Below are 17602 nucleotides of genomic sequence, written 5' to 3'. Positions count from 1 at the left end.
CATCAGCATAACAATGGAAACTAGTCCCATGCCTTCTAATGATGTTTCCCAAGGGAAGCATGTATATTGAGAACAGCAGAGGTCCTAAAACTGACCTTTGTGGGACCCCATATTTCACTGGCATTATATCAAACAGTACTCCATTTAGATCTTAAAAAATGGTATCGATCAGACAGGTATGATCTAAACCATTTTAATGCCTGCCCCTGATTACCTATATGATTTTGTAGGCGATCTATGAGAATATTATGATCTATGGTGTCGAATGCAGCACTAAGATCAAGTAGGACTAGTATTGAGATGCAGCCTTGGTCCGAAGCTAAAAACAAGTCGTTCGCAATCTTAACTAGTGCAGTTTCTGTACTATGATGGGGCCTGAAACCTGACTGGAATTCTTCTAGGATGTTGTTTTCCTGCAAGAATGTGCATATTTGAGCTGATACTACTTTTTAAAATATTTTTGATATGAACGGAAGGTTTAAAATCGGTCTGTAATTTGTTATTTCATTCGCGTCCAAATTAGATTTTTTAAGAAGCGGCTTAATAACTGCCAACTTGTAAGGTTTAGGGACGTGACCTAGACATAATGAAGAATTATTAATGTTTAAAAGTGGCTCTCCAACCGTATGCATCACTTCTTTTAATAATCTGGCTGGTATTGGGTCTAACAGGCATGTTGTTGATTTAGCTGAGGTGATAAGTTTATACAGCTCTTCCTGTCCTATACCTGTAAAGCACTGAAAATCTAAATGTGAAGCTATAGGCTGAACTTGATCGTGAGATACTATTAGAAGTTGAACCTCCGTTATTTTCTTCCTGATACTATTGATTTTTTCATTAAAGAAGTCCATAAAGTCTTCACTTCTAAACTGTGATGGGATACTCTCTGCGGGCATCTTAGGTTTTGTTAGGCGAGCCACTGTACTAAATAAGAACCTGGGATTGTTTTGGTTTCTTGCTATCAGTTGGCTAAGATGCTCGGTCCTAGCAGTTTTTAGGGCCTGTCTATAGCTGCACATACTGCCTTTATATGCAATTCGAAAAACTTCTAATTTAGTTTTTCTCCATTTTCGCTCGAGGTTACGGGTTGCTCTCTTTAGGGCGCGAGTATGACTGTTGTACCATGGTGCAAGTGTTTTATCTCTGACTTTTTTTAATTTGACGGGAGCAACAGTGTCTAATGTACTGGTAAAAAAAGTGGCCATGCTGCTAGTTACCTCATCTAGATCGTCTGCATTTAGGGGTCTAATAAGAATTTGGGACAGATCCGGCAGATTACTTGTGAATCTGTCTTTAGTAGTCAGATTCATATTTCTAACAAATTGATAACGTGGGGAGACAAAGCTAATCTGTTCTATGGGGAGAGTATATATCAGGAGGTGATGATCTGTGATATCATCACTTTGAGGTAAGATCTCTATATTAGAGACATCTATACCATGGGATATAATCTAGCGTATGATTAAAGCGGTGAGTTGCTCCATTTATATTTTGTTTAACCCCGAAGGAATTTAGTAAATCCATAAATGCGAGTGCTAAAGCGTCATTAGCATCATCTACATGAATTTTAAAGTCTCCTACTTTGTCAGAGTTAACCAGTAGGTCTGATAGCAGATGTCCAAATTCTTTAAGAAAATCGACATATGACCCCAGGGGTCTGTACACGGTGGCCAGAGTAAAATATAGCGCGGGTTTATTATGTATTTTACTGAGTGCAATATTAATGATGAGCACTTCAAATGAGTTAAACCTGGGCCTTATTTTCTGAGTAACAGTGAGTACATCATTGTAGATAGTGGCGACACCACCACCACGACCAGTTAGACGGGGCTCGTGCTTATAAAAATATCCTGACGGAGTAGACTCATTTAGACCAATATATATTTATTTGGTTTAAGTCAGGTTTCAGTGAGGCAGAGTGCATCAGGGCAATAATCCGAGATCATTTCATTAACAATAAGTGCTTTAGGCGCAAGGGATCTAATGTTGAGAAGTCCAAATTTTAGAGGTAGATTTTGATTACTTATTTGGCCTTTTTCTGGTTTCGGGCAAATTTAACAAATTTATTCTTTTTTCTTACTATTCTGGGAACAGACACAATTTCTATAGGACAAGAAGAACCCTTGGCTCAGTTGTGATCATGTGACAATTGCCGTCAAAATAAAAAGCGCATGCTTGCTACATGGTACTAGATGATACTTGGTACTTGTATATCAAGACTTGCTCATTTATCAAGTCAAAATTTTAAAAAGATTCAAGGTTCCAATCCAAGGTTCCACGGTATGTGGAACTGTTCATCATCACTCCACCTTGACTAAGGTGCCAGTTCCAGCTGAAGAAAAACAGTCCCAAGCATGATGCTGCCACCATCATGCTTTACTGCAAATCTCACGCACACACGCACACACCACATGCACACGCCATACACCCATGTGGCAGGTGCAAACGTTTTATAGTACTATGTCTTGTAGTTGCCCACAGTCCTCCACATTTACGCCCGAGACACAGAGTTTAAGTCATGTTATTGGAGCTAATGGGGGGTCAAAACTTTCCTGCATCTCTCTTTTAAGGGTTGATGGTATTTAACCTTATATAGAAATGTGTACTGTATTTCTCTTTCTGTTACAGGAGACAGTTTCCTTGGAATTTGATCTTTCTGTTCACATTGGTAAGTGTTTAAGTGATACTAAAGTTTAGGTTGTAAGACGCCAGAATGTCTGAATGTTTTAGATAAAATATTTTTTTACACAGATGTCTGCATTCTTCTTCTATTCTCTGGTAGAAATGTGCAGGTGTAGAAATGTGCCAGGCTAAATCTGTTTTACTCTCCCACAGACGCTCGCCATGTCCTTCTTGACAGGATTAACCTCAAGGTTAGACACACAAACACACACACGCACGCACGCACACACACACACATACACATTATATTCTCACCTGAATTCTGTTATCATTTTTAAACATTAGACCATACCCTCACCTCTGATTGTGTTCCTGAGTGCATTCAGTCTAAATTGAAAGTAATTCTGTCTCTTGTGATTTATTTCATAAGCATTTTATAGATTTAACAATCACGCTTAATGTATAGTGAATAGATAGATAGATAGATAGATAGATAGATAGATAGATAGATAGATAGATAGATAGATAACTTTATTAATCCTAAAGGGAAATAGTATAAATTATAAAATATAATGCATTTTGTTGCTGCACTTAATATTACTGCATCCTGTGCTCAGTTTCCTGACTGTACTCTCAAGTACTAGATGGTCCCTCAATCCTCATCCTCAGTTGTAGCTCTCCTTCATAACAGACTCACTGTTTACAGTCATATTTATCTACTCATCAAGTAGTGATGCGCGGGCCGTCTGGTAACCCGCGGACCCTGCAGGTAACCCGTAGGTCGGGTTGGGGTGGGTAAAGAAATTGTCACTTTATTTGCGGGGTGGGTTGGGGCAGGTCATTAAAAACAAAATTAAGTTAAAAATCCATGTATGTTGCGTGCAATTCCCTATAGCCTATATTAAATATTTGGGAATATTTATTTTCATATTTTATTAAGTTCTTTGATAAGGTTACGTCACGTTCTTTTTTCTCCCAGGTGCACCATTCTTATTCCAGGATTGATTACTTTTTTATTGACAGAACTCTTAATTCGTGTGTTAATACTTCTGACTATTCTGCTATTGTAATATCTGATCATTCATGGATATTCAACTTTCTACCTATAAACTTAGCCCACCACTTTGGAGATTTAACTCTCTTCTTCTGGCAGATAAGGAATTTTGTGAATTCATTTCAAGTTCTAATGAGGTGTTCTTGTCCTTCATTCAGTCTCATATTCTCTGCTATGGGAGACACTTAAATGCTAAATGAGAGGTCAAATTATTTCTTATTCTGTTTTTGCTAATAAAAAGATTAATGCCAGGCTTAAAGAACTTACATCTGCGATTAGTAACCTTGATCAAAGTTATGCACTCAACCCTTCTCCAGAATTACTGAAGCAGCGTCTTGATTTGCAAGCAGAATTTAATCTAATGTCAACTAAAGAGGCAGAGGGCTTGTTACTACGCAGTCGTGGCTCATATTATGAATATGGCGACAACGCAAGTCGCTTGTTGGCATATCAGCTACGACGACAAGCCACTTCGCGTTTAATACCTAGTATTAAAAACACTTATGACACGATTACCACAGATCCCTTGGAAATTAATTCTACCTTTAAAGCGTTTTACGCTTCGTTATGTAAGTCAGAATTTCCTACGGACAAAGCTAAAATGAACGAATTTCTTCATAATCTTTCAAACCCTGTTAGTGATACTAATATTGCCGGGCAATTGGACTCCCCATTTTCCGTTGAAGGAGTATCAAATGCTGTTACAGCTATGCAGTCTAATAAAGCCCTAGGCCCTGATGGGTTTCCAATTGAATTTTATAAAACATTTATTGGTAAACTGGCACCATTGCTTTTATCTGTGTTTAATGAATCCTTGGAAAGGGGTTCATTACCACCAACTTTCACACAAGCCACTATAGCACTCCTTCTCAAAAATGACAAAAATCCAACCGCCTGTGGTTCCTACAGGCCTTTATCTCTGCTTAATGCCGATGCAAAGGTGTTGGCTAAAGTAATTGCATCTCGCCTAGAGGATGTGCTTTCTGGTATTATATCTGAAGAGCAAAATGGCTTTATAAAGGGACGTCAATTGTTTTTTAATACTCGTACACTCTTTAATGTTATTTACTCAAAGCATCTATCTGAACTTGTGAAACCGAATTTGTGATTTTTTTGGATGCTGAAATGGCTTTCGATAGGGTGGAGTGGGAGTACTTGTTTGCAGTTTTAAAGAAATTTGGATTTGGCGATAAATTTATTTCTTGGATTCTGCTTCTTTATTCGTCCCCTAATGCCAGTGTTCATACTAATGATGTTTATTCTGATTATTTTGCTCTGGGTCGTGGATGTCGTCAAGGTTGCCCTTTGTCACCTTTACTCTTTGCCATCGTCATTGAGCCTCTGTCCATCACATTGAGATCTTCCTCTGTATTTAATGGAATCATTCGTAATGGAATTGAACATAAATTATCATTGTATGCAGATGATTTGTTGTTATATATAATCGATACTGCACTCTCCATCCCTGCTGTTTTAGGTATTCTGGAGAATTTTAGCTCGTTTTCTGGTTATAAATTAAATTTGGGGAAAATTGAGTGTTTTCCCATTAATACGTCAGCATGTCATCTTCAACAGTCCGATCTACCCTTTCATCTTAGTCCATCCGGGTTTAAATACTTGGGGATTAATGTGACTCGTTCTCTATCTGGCCTTAAATCAGCTAATTTTACTCCCCTTATATCAAGGGTTACATCTGATATTCAAAGATGGGGTAATCTCACCCTTTCATTAATCGGTAAGATTAATGTTCTTAAAATGAATATCTTACCAAATTTTTTTTTTGTTTTAGTCGATTCCATTATTTTTTGTGTCTCACTGGATAAAATTATTGGTTCTTTCATTTGGGGAGGGAAGCCAACTAGGGTTCGTAAAACTTTACTGCAGAGATGCAAATTCAGTGGAGGACTTGCATTACCTAATTTTCTAGCTTACTACTGGGCTGCTCACATCCATAAACTTTTCTACTGGTTAAAATCTTCTGGATCCTCTTGGTGTTAATTGGAGCTATCATCATGTAAGGGATCTTCTATACTGGTTCTCCTCTGTTCCTCTTTACCCATAAAACCCTCTATGTATACTGATAATCAGGTGGTTTTTAACACACTCAAGATCTGGTTTCAGTTTAGACGGCACTATAAATTTGTAAGGGCATCTTCCTCGGGTCCTCTGAACGACAACCATTTGTTTTCCCCATCACTCTTGGACTCGACATTCTCAGTGTGGAGTGACAAGGGTATAAAACCATTTAAATATTTATATGTGGATGGTGTCTTTAAAAGTTTTGCCGATTTGTCATCTCGTTATGGTCTCCCTATTACCCACCTGTTTCGCTATTTTCAAATTCAAAATTTTGTTGCCAAGTGTTTCCCTAATTTCCCCTCTTTACCTCCAGAACAGCAGTGGGAAACTATGCTATCATTTATTCCTCATTATAGAGGAACCATTTCTAAACTCTATGATTTTATCCTGTCTCTTAGTATCCACTCAAATTTAATTTAAGGTCATAAACAGGGTAAATTTCTCTTAGTCTAGACTTTCTGAAATGTATCCGGATGTGGAAAACAAATGTGATAAATGTCATGGCTCTCCTTGTCACCTTAGCCACATGTTTTTTCTATGCCCTGAGCTAGAAGATTTCTGGACAGGTTATTTTGCTATTATGTCAACTGTTCTTGGGGTAACTCTCCAACCTTGTCCTCTGATTGGTAGATTTGAGATTCCTGATCGCTCACTTACACTTAATTCTACACAAATGGATATCATAGCTTACACATCCTTATTAGCGTGACGTCTATTATTGTTGCACTGAAAGTCTGCTAAACATCCTACTATCTCCCAGTGGCTTCAGGATGTCCTGGTTTTTTTGAAACTTGAAAAAATTATATATACGTTAAGAGGATGTACAGCCAAATTTTACCACAATTGGCAACCTTTTATTTCTTATTTTACTAGTCTGGAGGTATTTCCTGATTAAATGTATACCTGTTACTGTCATATTTATGTAATATGTTTGGTGGTTGTGTTGAGCCGTGTGGGACGGTGTGGGACGGGAGGGGACGGGGTGTGTTCTTTGTTTTTTGAGTGTTTTTGTTTAGTTGTTTTTTTATAATTATATAAATATATTTATTTAGAAAAATGAAGGAAGGTAAATTGTATGTCTGTAACTGCAAATACTGAATTGTTTTCCTTTTTTCAATAAAAATATTTGCAAAAAAAAATGTAAAAGAAAAAAAGGTCAGGCTGCTAAACCTAATGTTTTAGCATTCTTTTTTTGCACAGCGAATATAAAAACGCTTAGTTAACATTTCCATGTGTAAATAGAAAAAAAATGTCAGTGGTTATTTAGCGTAGGCTGTAAACTGTAGGCCTGCGCTATACAAATCGTTCATATTCATAATCATATGTTGTTGCCGGTTTACAGGGCGATGTTTCCGTGCACTTTCAGGCTAAAATAAAGGCTGTTTACATTTAAATTACAATGCCAAGTATGTCTATTTAATGGTCGCGGGTGCGGGGCGGGGCGGGGCGGGACGGGGCGGGTTGTAAAAATAGATACAGTGGTGCGGGGCGGGCTGGGGTGGGCCAAATAATTTTATAAAAGCGGGACCCGCGGGTTGGAAAAATACCCGACCCGCGCATCACTATCATCAAGTACCCTAATCGACCTAAATTACCTAGGTCTTGTAATACGTCTCATTTTGCACCATTCTGTCCACTGAATATTCATCCTGAGTTATCTACATCTACATCTAATTCATCTCCTTATTTACATGTATTTATATATGTTTTTTAGATATAATTTTCTGTTTCTCTCTTGATCATTTCTATAGAAGCATGGGTCATCTCCCACATGTGTACTTTATTATTTTTTGACTGTATACTCTACATGATTGACGGTTTCTATCTATCTATCTATCTATCTATCTATCTATCTATCTATCTATCTATCTATCTATCTATCTATCTATCCTTGTTTTTTCTAGTTGTTTAGACACAAAGGCATTTTTCTTTGTTCTGGGAATATTAGCGGTGGAGTGTTTTATCACTGCCATCACCTTCAGAGTTAAGTCCCAGGTAAAGATCAGACACACACACACACACACACTCTCTCTCTCTCTCTCTCTCTCTCTCTCTCTCTCTCTGAAAACCCAGTTTTGGTTTAGCCATGTCTAATGAAACCATTGTCTCTCCTTACAATGGACATCTGTCCCTCTTAAAGATTTATGTCCTGCTGGTATAACCGACCCAGACCGTTCCCTGACGCAGAACCCAGAGTCTCCCTGCCTCTATATTTTACCCCAATACTACACTAATATAATATTTATTCTCTAATAACAGTGTTTGTAAGAGTTTACTCAGTGTGGATAATCCTAATGAACTTTTTCTCCCAGCATAAACTCAGTGCCGTCTTTGTTCAGGAGACACAATGTGGGAAACTGATTCTGACTAAAGAACCATGTGTATGTGTGTTCAGGTGAACTTCACCTCCTGTACCATTGTGCTCTATGCTCTGGGCGTTGTGCTTCTTATCACAGGTTTCACCACAGCCATCGCTCTCTTCATTCCGTATGTAAGTGCTACTGCTCACTGTAACACACACACACACACACACACACACACACACACACACACACACACACACACACACACATTAACACAAACACATACCCTACTGCTCAAAAGTTTGGGATCACTTGCAAATGTCTTTGTTTTTATTTAGTGATTTTTTTCTATATTCTACAACAATATTTGAAGATTTTCATTAGGTTATTATACACTTACCAAAAATATAAACGCAACACCTTTGTTTCTGGTTTCTGCTCCGAATTTTCATGAGCTGGACTTAAAGATCTAAAATTCAATTCAATTCAATTCAATAAAATTTTATTTATATAGCGCTTTTAACAATGGTCATTGTCTCAAAGCAGCTTCACAAAGATGAAAGAAATTCATTTAAAAAAAAAGAAATATATATATTATTATTATTATTATTTATATATATATATATATATATATATATATATATATATATATATATAATAAAATAATAATAAAATATTATTAATAATAATAATAATAATAAATTGTGTTTGTGTGAGAAAAATGTGTCTAGATAATAACGAGATGAATGAATGAAATGTCTCTGATGAGCAAGCCAAGGGTGACGGCGACAGTGGCAAGGAAAAACTCCCTGATATGGTTATAGGAAGAAACCTTGAGAGGAACCAGACTTAGCAGGGAACCCATCCTCATTTGGGTGATAACAGATAGAGATGATATAACACCATGTGTGTTATGCAGCTGAAAGTACAATATAACAGAAATTCTTTAAATTAACATGAAGTCCAGTTCAACATAGGGATGTGACAGTAGGTGCAGAGGGCAGATGGGATCTGGATCACTGGGAGCACAGGAGCAGGATGTGTAGCTCCAACCATAATAAAGCAGAATTCAGCTGGAGCTGGTCCTTCTCTGGATGCCTCAGGATCCTCGCAGGGTTGGCCTTTGTCTACTGAAGCTGGTACAATCTCCAGATGCCTCGGGATGGGTAGAAAAGTTTTGTGATCTTAAGGAGCGTGGTGGATTATAGCGTTTCAGAAGACTGGTTAGGTACAGTATGTGGGAGCTAAACCATTTAAAGCCTTGTATGTAAGTAGTACTATTTTGTAATTAATTCTAAACTGAACAGGTAGCCAGTGCAGGGATGATAATATTGGGGTTATATAATCATATTTTCTGGATCTAGTGAGAACCCTGGCGGCTGCATTTTGGACTAACTGAAGCTTGTTTATTGAGGATGCAGGACAACCACCTAGTAATGCATTACAATAGTCTAGTCTGGAGGTCATAAATGCATGAACTAGCTTTTCTGCATCAGATACGAATAAGATGCTCCTAAGTTTGGCGATATTTCTAAGATGGAAAAAGGCTGTTTTTGTGATATTGGAAATATGATTTTCAAAGGACAAGTTACTGTCTAATATTACGCCCAGGTCTTTTACTGTTGAGCTAGTAGTAACAGTACATCCTTTTAAACGCAGGCTGAATTGTGAAAGCTGTTGTGTGCTGGTTTTTGGGCCGATGAGTAATATCTCTGTCTTGTCTGAGTTTAGTAAAAGAAAGTTATTGGTCATCCAATCTTTTATGTCCTGGACACACTTGGTTAATCTAGACAATTTGGGTATTTCGTCTGGTTTTGTTTAGATATATTGTAGCGTTTTTATCGCCGGAAAGGATGGTGGAGAGACGAGTGAGCTTATTTGCTGCCCAATGCAATGGCTGGGAGTACTTTATTTAGCACACACGCAGTCTAACGAACAGCATGAACAGCACATTCACCCGAGAACCTATCTCCCATTCAGCCTGAGCATGAACCGGAGCACATTTCACACGTCACACACACCCACACACACAAACAGGGCCGAAACCACTAACCCAAACACCCTTCCCCAACATGGTGAACACACCGACATCCCCGCACGGCATGCTGGTCGTCAGCCGCCGCCCCGCATACGCCACACTGCCCCCACCCGAGCTGTGACCGTCCCTGTTCACCATGACTAACTTTGTTTAGGAGGCGTGGAGGCGGCGTCCTTTGGCAGGTGAGGGATGAGCGCGAACATTGTCCTGAGGCGGTCCGGCCTCCACAGAGTTCGATGTTTCCTCGGCGTGCGGCTGGTAAGGTGCAAGACGGTCCCGGTGGAGCAAAACTCGTGCCCGCCCCGCCAACCGCACCCGGTAGATGACATCGGAGAGCCGAGCAATTACCGTACAGGGGCCCACCCCGTGGGACATAAACTTGGCCGAAAGCCCCCTTTTCCTTCTGGAGGAACACACCCATACCTGCTCTCCCGCAGCAAAATCTCGCCCCTGGCTGTGAGTGTCCACGCCCATCCGCCCCATAGGTGCCCCCACCCGAAAGTCTTGCAGCGGTGCCCGTGAGCGCTGGGTGGGGCCCTTCTCTTTGGCGATGAGTGGGTCACGGTTCAGCCGTGACACTGGCGTAACGACTGCGGGTGGCGCAGTAACTCGGCTGCACGCTGGCTCGGATGGCTGATCACCGCTGGAGAGCCTGGAGGACTGCACGTGGAGAATGTTCAGCATCGAGGGTTCTACGTCGCCACGGCGCTCCATTCGCCCACAGTACGGACCACACGCTTTGCTGCCTGGCCGGCGAGGTAAAACGCTGGTGTTAGCGCATAGGTTTTCCCCTCGGTCTGCTACCGGAAGCTCCGCCCCCCGGGTGTGTGCTACTAACCTGTCCGGCTGTGGTTTGGGTCCTAGCAACCTGGCTACCCCGAAGTTACCACGCAGAGTTCCACTAGACAAATTTAGCACCGCACCCCATCTCTCCAGAATGTCCAACCCCAAAACGCAGTCCTCCTCGACATTCCCCACAACGAACCCGTGGGAATTTAATTCAATTCAATTCAATTTTATTTGTATAGCGCTTTTAGCAATTTTCATTGCCGCAAAGCAGCTTTACAAAGTCAAAAGAATTATTTAAGTTTGTATGAAATGTGAATTTGTATGAATCAAAATGGTCAGTTTGTCCCTGGTGAGCAAGCCGAGGGCGATAGTGGCAAGGAAAAACTCCCTGAGATGGTAATAGGAAGAAACCTTGAGAGGAACCAGACTCAACAGGGAACCCATCCTCATTTGGGTGAAACAGAAAGCAGTAAATGATCTGCATTTATACAGTGTGTAGGGTGGGAGGCAGTTCAGCTATAATAGCTGATGTTAATTGATGTTAATATGGAGTCCAGGTAGTTATTGAAGACCCAGGTAGACTTGTAAGAAGTTCCAGTTATGAACTATCGAACTGTCAAGTCCCCAGAGAAACAGTTGCCAACACCAGTCAAGGCCAGAACCATTTTCTAGGTAGAGAGAATCATTCCCAGACACCAGACGCATCCCAGAGAGACACACGGGGCATCCATGTGACGAGATCTTCAGCCAGAAGCGGGGCACCAGGATGGGTCAGACAGGTCCGGAGGGCAGAGGGAGTCTGGATCACTGGCAGCTCAGGAACGACATGTGTAGCTCGACAGAGAGAGAGAGAAAGAGTGAAAGGGGGTGACAGGAGGAGAGAGGAAAAAGAAAGAGGGGGGAAAGAGAAGAAGAGGAGAGATGGCAGTTAGGTATGGTCACAGTCACACAATGTATAATGTGAATGTATATTAACTGTAGAGTGCAAGCAGAGACTCCGGCAGGACTAACTATGACAGCATAACTAAAAGGGAGAGCCAGAAGGAAACACAAACATGAGGGCTTCCTGACATGTAAAGCAAACAATCACCTCACCGTCAGCAAACCTGAGTGATCAATGAGAGTGAGGAAGACAGCATCCAAACATACCAGTTCACCATAATACTCTACGTCCATGAGTCCCCCAGATCTGCTCCTTTACCTAAGGCTAATCTATTTATAAAAATGCTTGGCTAAATAAATAGGTTTTTAGCCTGGACTTAAACACTGAGACTGTGTCTGAGTCCCGAACACTATTTGGAAGACTATTCCATAACTTTGGGGCTTTGTAAGAAAAAGCTCTGCCCCCAGCTGTATTTTTCATAATACGCGGTACTGACAAGCAGCCTGCATCCTTTGATCGAAGTAGGCGTGGCGGATCGTAAGACACTAGCAGTTCGCTCAGGAATACGTTCGACCACCCACCTAAACTCGCGCTGTGCGACAGACACAGGTACTGTACGTACCTTCACGTAGCCCCCAGCAACGGTGCAGATGTTGAAAGCAGGATCAGGCCGTCGGCAAACACGCTTGCTTTGCCCCAGTACTCCAGAGCGCAGCAGCGAAACAGTGGAGCCGGTGTCCACGAGCGCCCGCAGTAAGACGCCGTCCAGCACACAGTCGACGTAAAGCCCAGCGCGGCTTCCCAAGCGTCCTCCCGGCGCTAGTTTAGCGGCTGCTGGTGTACGCTGTTCCTCCGGCCTGAAAACGTTGCAGTCCCGAGGTCCCGGGCCTCGCCGCGAAACGTCGGAGACTTGCTCGTTGCCTAGCCGCGACGGGTAGCCCTGTCCCCGGCTAGGTTCACGAACCGAGCGCCACTGAGCTGCGGGCGGTCGCTCGGCTCTTCCGCCGTAATGTACCGCCAATATGGGCTCAGCGCGCTCGGCCTCGCTCAGCGGCAGGTCGCCGTGCCGGCTAACGACGCACGCAGCTGTATCTTGCTTTTTGCTTGGATTTTCTTTTCGCCGCTCCGCGTTGGTTGACGTTTCTTCCTGAGCAGTCGCTCCGCTACTCGTTACCAACCCATTACTCTCCATCCCACTTCTGACACCAATGTAGCGTTTTTATCACCGGAAAGGATGGTGGAGAGACGAGTGAGCTTATTTGCTGCCCAATGCAATGGCTGGAAGTACTTTATTTAGCACACACGCAGTCTAACGAACAGCATGAACAGCACATTCACCCGAGAACCTATCTCCCATTCAGCCTGAGCATGAACCGGAGCACATTTCACACGTCACACACACCCACACACACAAAGAGGGCCGAAGCCACTAACCCAAACACCCTTCCCCAACATGGTGAACACACCGACATCCCCGCACGGCATGCTGGTTGTCAGCCGCCGCCCCGCCCACGCCACAATATAATTGGGTATCATCAGCATAATAATGGAAACTAATCCCATGTCTTCTAATGATGTTACCCAAGGGAAGCATGTATATTGAGAACAGCAGAGGTCTGCTGACCCTTGTGGGACCCCATATTTTACTGGCATTACACCAGACAGTTCTCCATTTAGATCTACAAAATGGTATCAATTAGACAGGTATTATCTAAACCATTTTAATGCCTGACTCTGAATACCTATGTGATTTTATAAGCAATCTATGAGAATGTTATGATCTATAGTGTCGAATGCAGCACTAAGATCAAGCAAGACTAGAATTGAGGTGCAGCCTTGGTCCGAAGCTAAAAACAAGTCGTTTGCAATCTTAACTAGTGCAGTTTCTGTACTATGATGGGGCCTGAAACCTGATTGAAATTCTTCAAGGATGTTGTTTTCCTGCAAAATGTGCATATTTGAGCTGATACTACTTTTTCTAATATTTTTTATATAAAGGGGAGGTTTGAAATCGGTCTATAATTTGTTATTTCATTTGCGTCCAAATTAGATTTTTTAAGAAGCGGCTTAATAACTGCCAACTTGAAAGGTTTAGGGACGTGACCTAGATAAAATGAAGAATTAATAATGTTTAAAAGTGGCTTTCCAACTGTATGCATCACTTCTTTTAAAAATCTAGTTGGGATTGGGTCTAACAGGCATGTTGCTGAAACTTTAGGCTGAACTTGATCATGAGATGCTATTAGAGGTTGGACTTCCGTTATTTTCTTCCTTATGCTATCGATTTTTTCATTTAGGAAGTCCATAAAATCTTTACTACTAAAATGTTGTGGAGTACTCTCTGCAGGCATCTTAGGTTTTGTTAGGCGGGCTATTGTACTAAATAAGAACTTGGGATTGTTTTGGTTTCTTGCTATCAGTTGGCTAAGATGCTTGGTCCTAGCATTTTTTAGAGCCTGTCTATAGCTGCACATACTGTCTTAAAACGCAATTCTAAAAACTTCTAATTTAGTTTTTCTTTATTTTCGCTCAAGGTTACAGGTTGCTCTCTTTAGGGCGCGAGTATGACTGTTGTACCATGGTGCAAGTGTTTTATCTCTGACTTCTTTTAAACTGATGGGAGCAACAGTGTCTAATGTACTGGTAAAAATAGTACCCATGCTGCTAGTCATTTCATCCAGATCGTCTACATTTAGGGGTCTAATAAGAATTTGGGACAGATCCGGCAGATTACTTGTGAATCTGTCTTTAGTAGTCGGATTCATATTTCTAACAAATCGATAACGTGGGGAGACACAGCTAATCTGTTCTACGGGTAGAGTATATATCAGGAGGTGATGATCTGTGATATCATTACTTTGAGGTAAATCTATACCATGAGATATAATTAAATCTAGCGTATGATTACAGCGGTGAGTTGATCCCTTTATATTTTGTTTAACCCCAAAGGAATTTAGTAAGTCCATAAATGCGAGGGCTAAAGTGTCGTTAGCATTATCTACATGAATGTTAAAGTCTCCTACTATCAACACTTTGTCAGATTTAACAATTAGGTCTGATAACAGATGTCCAAATTCTTTAAGAAAATCGGCATATGGCCCTGGGGGTCTGTACACGGTGGCCATTGAAAATATAGCGCGGGTTTATTATGTAATTCATTAAGTGCAACATTAATGACGAGCACTTCAAATGAGTTAAACCTAGGCCTTATTTTCTGAGTAACAGTGAGTACATCATTGTAGATAGTGGTGACACCACTACCGCGACCAGTTAGACGGGGCTCGTGCTTATAAAAATATCCTGACGGAGTAGACTCATTCAGACCAATATATTCATTTGGTTTAAGCCAGGTTTCGGTGAGGCAGAGTGCGTCAAGGCAATAATCTGATATTAATTATAAAATTGAAACGGGTGACATGTCCGGTGAGTATGCTGGCCATGCAAGAACTGGGACATTTTCAGCTTCCAAGAACTGTCTACAGATCCTTGCAACATGGGGCCGTGCATTATCTTCCTGAAACATGAGGTGATATTCATGGATGTATGGCACAACAATGGGCCTCAGGATCTCATCACGGTATCTCTGTGCATTCAAAATGCCATTAATAAAATGTACCTGTGTTCTTCATCCATAACAGATGCCTGCCCATACCATAACCCCACCACCACCATGGGCCACTCGATCCACAACATTGACATCAGCAAAGCGCTCATCCACACGACGCCACACACGCTGTCTGACATCTGCCCTGAACAATGTAAACCGAGATTCATCCGTGAAGAGAACACCTCTCCAATGTGCCAGACGCCATCGAATGTGAGCATTTGCCCACTCAAGTCTGTTACGGCGACGAGCTGGAGTCAGGTCAAGACCCCGATGAGGACGATGAGCATGCAGTTGAGCTTCCCTGAGACGGTTTCTGACAGTTTGTGCAGAAATTGTTTGGTTATGCAAACCAATTGTTTCAGCAGCTGTCTGAGTGGCTGGTCTCAGACGATCTTGGAGGTGAACCTGCTGGATGTGGAGGTCCTGGGCTGGTGTGGTTACACGTGGTCCGCAGTTGTGAGGCCGGTTGGATGTACTGCCATATTCCCTGAAACGCCTTTGGAGACGGCTTATGGTGGAGAAATGAACATTCAATGCACGAGCAACAGATCTGGTTGACATTCCCGCTGTCAGCATGCCAATTACACGCTCCCTCAATGCTTGTGGCATCTGTGGCATTTTGCTGAGAGACAAAACTGCACATTACAGGGTGGCCTTTTATTGTGGGCAGTATAAGGTACATCTGTGCACTACTCATGATGTCAGATCAGCATCTTGATGTGGCACACCTGTGAGGTGGGATGGATTATCTCAGCAAAGCAGAAGTGCTCACTATCACACATTTAGACTGATTTGTGAACAATGTTTGAGAGAAATGGTAATATTCTGTATCTGGAATGAATTTTAGATCTTTAAGTCCATCTCATGAAAAATCGGAGCAGAAACAAAGGTGTTGCATTTATATTTTTGTTGAGTGTATAACAATTATGTGTGTAATTATGTAACAATGACAATAACGTCAGCAATCAGTTGTTATTTTAAGACATGAAGGTCAGCCTTTCTGGAACAGTTTTTGCAAGAATAGTATTGTCAAGTGCATTTGCAAAGCCCATCAAGCACCATGATGAAACTGTCTCTCCTGAAGACCTTCACAGAAAAGCAAGACCAACATTTACCTCTGCTGCAGAAGAGAAGTTCATTTAGAGTTACCAGCCTCAGAAATCATTTATTAATGAACAGCACTTCAGATTAAAGCCGTTATGAAGACTTTACAGATCATAAGTAGCAGATATACATCTCAATATCAACTGTTCAATGGAGAGTATCGTATAATTTTGGATGAACACCTTCAGCATTGTTTTACAATGTAAAAAGAAATAAAAATCGGGAATGACCATGTATTCAGAAAGTGATCTCAAACTCTTGAGCGGTAGTGTGTAACACACAAATACACATATACGGTAACACACACCATATCACGTGTACACAAACGCTATAAAACACACTGTAACATCTACAAACTGTAACATGTGTATACACACACACAAACTAACACATGCATAAACATGGTAACACACATAAACTCTGCAACACACATACTGTACTGTGCAAAAGTCTTAGGCAGGGGCAAATAACAGCTGTAGAGCAAAGATATCTTGAAAAAAAGTATATATGGAGCTTCTCCATACCGTAACTCTCCCAGATGACAGTGAAGGTAGACTGATCAGAAAACACTACATGTTTCACATTGTCCACAGCCCAAGATTTTTGCTGCTGTTACTATTGAAACCGATTTGATTATAGCAGCCGGGCCATGTACACTGACCCTGTGGTGCTCCTTATAAACAGTTTTGGTGGAAACAAGAGAGTTGAGGTGCACCATTAATTCTGCAATGAGTTGGACAGCTGTGGCTTGGATACAAATCCCTTTCAGACAGCTTACTCTTTTGTCCACAGTTACTCCTGTTGGATGTGGTTCGTCCTTCTTGGTGGTATGCTGACATTACCCTGGATACCGTGGCTCTTGATACATCACAAAGACTTGTTGTATTGGTCATAGATGCGCTAGCGAGACGCACACCAACAATTCTGTTCCCTTTTAAACTTAATATGTCACCCATATTGTTGTGTGCACTGCAATATTTTAAGCAAAATTGTGCTATTACTCTGCTATTTAAACCTTCATACTCTGCTCTTCGTGGAATGTGCAATCAATGAAGAATTGATTGCACATTCCATGAAATTTAGCCATGAGACCACCAACACTAAATTGACCAGTGTTTAAGTT

At 41.3% G+C, this 17602-nt stretch overlaps 1 protein-coding gene across 1 annotated transcript in view; it reads left to right on the top strand.

The window, feature by feature from the left end:
• LOC128523852 (protein lifeguard 3-like) overlaps positions 1-17602 on the top strand; it is a 35609-nt gene that overhangs the window by 9313 nt on the left and 8694 nt on the right. Inside the window, exons 3-6 of the mRNA XM_053496001.1 lie at positions 2629-2668; positions 2836-2873; positions 7660-7750; positions 8151-8246. Coding sequence (XP_053351976.1) covers positions 2845-2873; positions 7660-7750; positions 8151-8246 — 216 coding nt within the window. The 5' untranslated portion in view covers positions 2629-2668; positions 2836-2844. The remainder of the gene's footprint in view (positions 1-2628; positions 2669-2835; positions 2874-7659; positions 7751-8150; positions 8247-17602) is intronic.

The sequence above is a fragment of the Clarias gariepinus genome, chromosome 5 (genome assembly GCF_024256425.1).
Source record: "Clarias gariepinus isolate MV-2021 ecotype Netherlands chromosome 5, CGAR_prim_01v2, whole genome shotgun sequence".
NCBI classification, from domain to species: Eukaryota; Metazoa; Chordata; class Actinopteri; order Siluriformes; family Clariidae; genus Clarias; species Clarias gariepinus.
Note: the sequence above shows the minus strand (reverse complement) of the source record. Positions and strands in the feature narration are given on the sequence as shown.